The following is a 6,595-nucleotide window of genomic DNA, read 5'->3' on the forward strand; positions in this document are numbered from 1 at the left end:
GTAAAACTAAAATGCTGCCTTTTTCTGTCATCATAAAACATATTTTGTTCAGTGATTCACACCTGTGCAGCACAATGACACTCCTCTGCTGCTGGCTTCAATATCTCCATTAATTGCTAACTGAGTATTAACTTCTTTGCTATAAGGGAACAGCAGTTCACAGAAAGATGAGGATGTCTCAGTCACCTTCCTGACCCTCTTGTGGCTGATCTTGAGCTTCGCATGTCCTATTTTAATCAACAAAGTGCAGTCACTGAATTATGTTGGGGCGCACACATTTAAAGTGTCTTAGAATCTGATAGTTAACCGTCTGTCATGATTTAGCTGGCAAATGATGTGCTCAGTGGCAGAAGGCTTTTACCACACACAGACACTCACAGATGCTTGTACACACAACACTGTCAGAGTTCATACTAATTAGCATTTGGGTTTCCATGTAAAAGAGGAATTGTACATACACTCTGTCATTAGTTAATGGGCCTTGTAGCCTGCCACCAGGCCTAATGCTCCCTCCCTGCTGCTCCCAGAAGGGCTGAGGTGAGATCAGAAGGTGCCAGGACTTCTGCTATCAGTCAGCCATACAACATTAAATACAGCCCGATTGAGGGGGACCCATATGTCTCTGGGCATTACTCAATTAAAAGCTGTAACATTACAGAAATGAAGCTATTCTGAGAGAGTTCTGGATAGTTTACGTTCTGCTCTCTCTGCTGCTAGAAGACTGAACAGACCACTTTTTAGGGAGAGGTCTCTGTGTCAAGACCTGTTTCATAGAATCCGGTAAAATCACCACAACACAACACATCAGCTTCAGACTAAGGTTCGAGTGTCTCCAAAGATTAGTCACCCACAGCCATGTATTTAAATAAATAATTGGATTTGGGTGTTGTTTTTTTTTATAATTATTTTTCTTGACAGTTTAATGCCTCTGCTTGCACTTTGAACATAAGAATGGTGAGATTAGCCTAGATAAACTCAATTTATGGATTTGGATGGTATTAGCAACGGCTTCTCTCAGAGTAGGTAAATACATCTTTACATGTCTTCAGACAGGCACGGCTTGTCTGGCATGTCTAAGTAAACTATGATGTAACTTTCATTTTAAGAGGCAAATATTGTTTTGCCTTTTTTACAGTTGTTTCTAACTGTAATATTATTGTTTGGATTTTGTAAGTACTTAGGGTGTACTCTCTATATTAGACTAAGAACTGCAAACCCTCAGTGCAGGAGAAGTTGCAACGCTGCCGCAAGCTCCTGATGAACGTAATTTTGCACGCTACAAACTGTCGACTGTCATGTCAGCACATTATCGGATAGCGCTGTCATTCAAGAGCTGCTGCTTGATCCTGTAGATACCCAGTGTTTGAGCAAAGCTAGACTAAGCCTGTGTGAGGAGAACTAATAACATATCAGGCACTTTCGTTGTAGAATTTACTTTAAGTAAAGTTATTGTTTTATGATGTTGTAAATTATTCCTGGAATAGACACACACAGGATTTGATTCACAATGATTCAGCTCAGCATCACATATCGCATTCATTTATCCTTTTACAGTCTTAATCATTGTTGTGAGTAGTTTCTTTGACAGTGGAAGCCGCTGCTGAAGAGACAGCTCAGAGTGAATAAGGTTTTAAACAAAGAGCCTTTGACCTTGGCTCATCTGTTAGAGCTTTCGGGAGCAAGTGGTGAATTAACTGCACGGCTTAAGTGTGAACTGAACGTTAATAAATGGAAAGATGAACGAGGAGAAACCTTGCATTTGCATTCTCCTGTTTTTGTTGGCCGGGTTGTCTGTGCTCTTGGCATCTTTTCTTCTTGTTCTCCATTATTGACCTTAACAAAACATCTTAATTAATAATAGTTTAGACAGATGGATCAGGATAGTATTTAAAGTTGTCACTATAATATGTCAGAAATGACTGTGAGGAATGTGGGTGTGTACTGTAAGCGAGAAGGGCATTTATGCAGACTAAAGAGATAAAGTGAGTAGTATGGTAGTTGTGGGTGTGTGACTGTGTTGGCAGGGGTGAAAACAAGGTCATGTACACTGCACTAAGCTTGCTAAATGTGTGCTATGCCCAGAGCGGACCCTCGCTCTGTTATGGATGACTTCTGGTCCTGGCAGCTTGTTAAATTCGGTGGCTCGTAGCCACATTGATATGATAAGTCACCACCACTCTCTTTCTTCCTCTGTGTCTCTATCGCTCTCTCTCCCTCTGAGAATGACTCCATCACTTGTGCTTGGAGCTGATCTTTAGGACTAAATGGTGGGCTGCCAGTTGAAGAGACAGTCCCTCATGTGGAGGTGGTGATTTAGTGGGGAGATAAGCTCTCTGTAATGGCAGGGTGGAATAATTCCTCTGTAACTAGGAGGCTTGGCTGTCTCCACCCTCCAGGAGGAAATGTTACCTCTCCTCTGCTTTGTGCTTCATTCCTTCCTTCTCTTTTTTCTTCCTCTCTCTTCTCTCCTTTTTGTGTGTAAATAGCATATTAAATTAAGTAGTGAACATTATAACCTTTATTTTTTTTTAATAAGGGGGGGTGTTGGCTCATGAAAAAACTGTATAACAGTATCTCAACTATTGTCTTCATGAAGGCAGTGAAAAGGCTGCACAGTGCGATTACTCCTTTAGACATGGCAGAAGACATGGAAAGTGTGAAGACAGTTGAAGTGCTGATGAGTAGAGGAAGTGGATCAGAGCGAAGATAGCACAGTTTCTTACTTCCTACGTATATACAGTAGATCGTATCTGCAACCTGAATTGCTCAGTCGCTGTGTGCCTCACGCTTTCAGCCTTGCCCTCTTTGTGACAGAAAAAGCTGCAAGTTCCTTTTGTGCTGTAGATGGATTTCATTTTACACTTTACACTGCAGGTAGAGATGATGTGATATCATGGTTGTGCAATCCATACAGGCAGATATTCAATGTCAGTTTATTGATCTAGACTGCCCCCTGGAGGCTTTAAGCAGTAACTTCAGGCTAAATGGCTGCAGCACACTGCACTTTGAAGACACCTGTCAGGGTAAATCTGTTCATTAGACATTTAAAAGTGTTACAAATTGAGCCAAAAACAAGAAAATCTAGTTCTTTTCTCAGTGGTCATTCACACACACAAGCCTCAACACAGTGAGGGGAGACTTAACGTGCATATGTGTGTGTCTGTGTGTTTTCCTTGCAGCCCTGCTGTCGTCGTGGTGCGAGGAGTTGGGTCGCCTCCTCCTGCTACGTCACCAGAAGAACCGGCAGAACGAACCGCAGGGAAAAGTCCCCATGCAGCCCAGCATGAGCAGCATGAAGCCTGGCCTCACACACAGGTCAGTGGGGAGCCCCTGAAGCATCTCCTCAGACTGTTCTTATCTTACAGTAAATGGATGTTATCAGTTCAGCTCAAGGATAATGATTCTCCATCCCACCAGTTAAATGAAGCTTTTTTTCTGGGGTCATAATATAAGTAAATGAGGAGCTACAAGGGCAAAACACATAAAGCATAAGATCTGGGAAATTGTGAAAAATTTGTTTTATTTGCTTTAATTCACTATATTTGCTTAATACTGATGTGTACAGGCTGAAATGAGAAAGTCGATTGTGAAGTGACCCTGGTAGCCTTAAAGCAGGCAAGAGAGAGAAAAAGCTTATCAGTCTGTTGCTTGGATGGCTGCCCAGACTGATCAAGGATGGTGGCCTTGACGGCTGAGGCAGCGGGCAAGGGGGGGGTCACGGGCACAGCCCTTAGCTGTGAAGTTATGTAAAGAGGGATTTGTGTGTGTGTGTGTGTGTGTGTGTGTGTGTGTGTGTTACGTCAATCTTGTAACCTAGCATTGAACCTGAAGGAGCCAGTGTGATTTGCATTTGTCATTTGTGGTCTTTTTATTTTTTTTTAGAAACATATATTGACCACTAAAATATATACTGAAGTATATCCCTAAGTAAGTCAGAGAGAAAGGTGGGATGAAGCAAGCCCCAGGCAAGGAGGAGCAGATAGAGGGGCTAAAAAAGAATGTCTCCAGCTCTGTAGGCGTTCTGCTCCATGGGCCGGAAACAGATGCTATTGTTTTTGATTTTTTTTTTTTTCTTCAGTAAATCTTATACTTTTCAACAGACTGTTTAGACTTTGAATGATTTTTGACAGCAGATCGAGAACTGTATGGGTGAGGACTGGACCCTGTCTGGCCCTGGGGAAAAGTTCTACCACCAAGTGCAGCTGTGCAGTGGCAGATGAGTCACTTGCAATTGAATTAAATAGGTTAAAACAGCTGTTTCTGCCCATATTATTCGACTTATTCTCTGCTGAATGTATTACCCATAAGATACATCTGAGTCTGATATTTTTATTGAGAGTACCGAGAACCCTAGAACTGATTCTCTACAGTCTCTCTCTGGTCTGTTTTTCCTCCATATTTTGCAATATTTTCCAACAACCTCAGAAACAAGCATACATTTGCAGGTGTTCTTTTTATTTCCTGCACCCACTCTGCTTATAAATCCGATCATGTGATTTCTACCAGAAATGTTACACAGTTATGTCATCATGCATATATTTTTTTTATTGTGAGAAAAAAACATTACACAAAACAATATGGAGGCAGTGGCCATAACAGTGACTAAAGCAACACCAGATAAGATGAAGCATGTGTTGGGAGGGATGGTGTGGCGTGAGTTTAGATGGTGGCTGTGGAGAAACGTAGGTGTCATGCATAGAAAAAGAGAAATGTAAACAAAATAAATAGAGGAGAGAAGAAAAATACATTGTTAAACTTAGTTAATGATTGTAAACTATATATGATAGGCAAAATGGTCAAGGTAGGAAAACTGTCTGATACCTGTCTGCTTTTTCAAGGTGGCCTATAATGTGTCCTTTGATTTTAGCTCAGATGATTTGGGGTGGAGGGGCAGACCACCAGGGAACACAGCTGTGAAGTAATGTTTTTGGAGAACAGTGTGTGCTCCTGCCTCTCTCTCTCTCTCTCTCTATCTCTCTCTGTTAAAGAAAGCTTGGACTTATCCAAGAGTCCTGTTTGCCTCTGCTGAGAATCTTGGGATAATGTCACGCTTTTATGAAGCAATACTGAACATGTCATCCATTCCAAGAGCTAACCTCTGAGCGAAAACAAACTGTTCTCCAAAAACAATTCCTGCTAGCTCTTACTGGCTACTTGCCTCTCACCATGATGATTTGTGTTGTTTATATATGTAGCAGACCCTCATGTTTTGCCCTTTTTGTTCTAAATCTGAATGCGAAAGAGTCTAACTGTTCTCCTCCTGTCTATAACAAAAGACTTTCAACAACTTAAAGAAATAATGTAATAATATTTAACTTTTCCTGTGTATATGTGGGGTCTTTGGAGCTTTTTTACTTATTTCACTGGCAGATGTCCTGGCTGAAATTATGTTCTGAAACTGAATGCCCAATATTTCAAACTGCCTTTTATTTATTCATATCTTTGGAGAGGCATGCAACTCTGGTGGCTTTTTTTCTAAGCCAGTTTAAACTTCAAGTGACATCAGGTACATCTTTGTGTTTTGATCTACTTTGCAGCGATGGATCCTTTCCCTATGACTCTGTCCCATGGCAACAAAACACTAACCAGCCCCCTGGGTCATTATCTGTGGTTACAACAGTGTGGGGCGTGACCAATACATCACAGAGTCAGGTATGTCCATGCAAGAACAGCATCCAGTCTGCAGTTAAATGTGTTCTCACCCACAGTCAGTGTCTGACTGAAAAGATTTGCCTATTTTGTTCATTTTCCAAACCTAATGGATATTTTATCCTTTTTATGATTCTTTGTTAAATCCAGGTGCTGGGTAACCCAATGGCAAACAGCAATAACCCCATGAATCCTGCAGGGAACCCTATGGGATCGGGAATGTCTACCAGTGCAGCAGGGCTCAACTCACCTCAGTTCAGTGCTCAGCAGCAACAGTTCCCAAACAAGGGAGGCTCCAACCAACCATACATGCAGCAGGGTATGTATGGCAGGCCTGGCTACCCTGGAGGTCCTGGGGGATACAGTGGGAGGTAAGAGACTGGAGACAAATTTCTTTTTTTTTTTTTTTTTTTTTTTAAAATCAAGACATAAAATTGACTGGTATGATTAAAACATGGTCTGTTTTTTACAGTTATTCTGGAGGCCCAAACGCCCCTCCAGGAGGTATGGGAATGACCTCCCACACACGTCCTCCTGGTGACTTCACTCAGCCGGCCGCCGCCGCTGCTGCTGCAGCTGTGGAAAACGCACACCACCCGCAGCACCAGCCACGGTGGCAGCTCTACAGGAAACGCAGAATAAAGATATCAACCAGTATGGACAGGTACAGTACACACCTGCTGACATGTTTACAGTTGTAACCGCTTACAAATACAAATATACACAGGATACTGTTACCCATTCACCTGCTGGAACCCCGACATAATTGTTTTAAACACTGAAACATTCTGTTTTGCTTCCAGATGTGTTCATCGTTTCAAATGGGCCCCGCTCAAGCCTACAACAGCCAGTTCATAAACCAGCCGGGCCCACGAGGCCCGCCTGGATCTATGAATCCAGCCAGCATGGGATCAGCCATGAACAACCCTAATATGAGTGGGCGTCC

At 42.2% G+C, this 6,595-nt stretch overlaps 1 protein-coding gene across 1 annotated transcript in view; it reads left to right on the top strand.

The window, feature by feature from the left end:
• zmiz1a (zinc finger, MIZ-type containing 1a) overlaps positions 1-6,595 on the top strand; it is a 96,363-nt gene that overhangs the window by 83,535 nt on the left and 6,233 nt on the right. Inside the window, 6 exon segments of the mRNA XM_020603257.1 lie at positions 3,180-3,315; positions 5,538-5,652; positions 5,800-6,020; positions 6,122-6,237; positions 6,240-6,313; positions 6,453-6,559. Coding sequence (XP_020458913.1) covers positions 3,180-3,315; positions 5,538-5,652; positions 5,800-6,020; positions 6,122-6,237; positions 6,240-6,313; positions 6,453-6,559 — 769 coding nt within the window.

Source organism: Monopterus albus, unplaced genomic scaffold (assembly GCF_001952655.1).
Source record: "Monopterus albus unplaced genomic scaffold, M_albus_1.0 scaffold60.1, whole genome shotgun sequence".
Classification (NCBI taxonomy): Eukaryota; Metazoa; Chordata; class Actinopteri; order Synbranchiformes; family Synbranchidae; genus Monopterus; species Monopterus albus.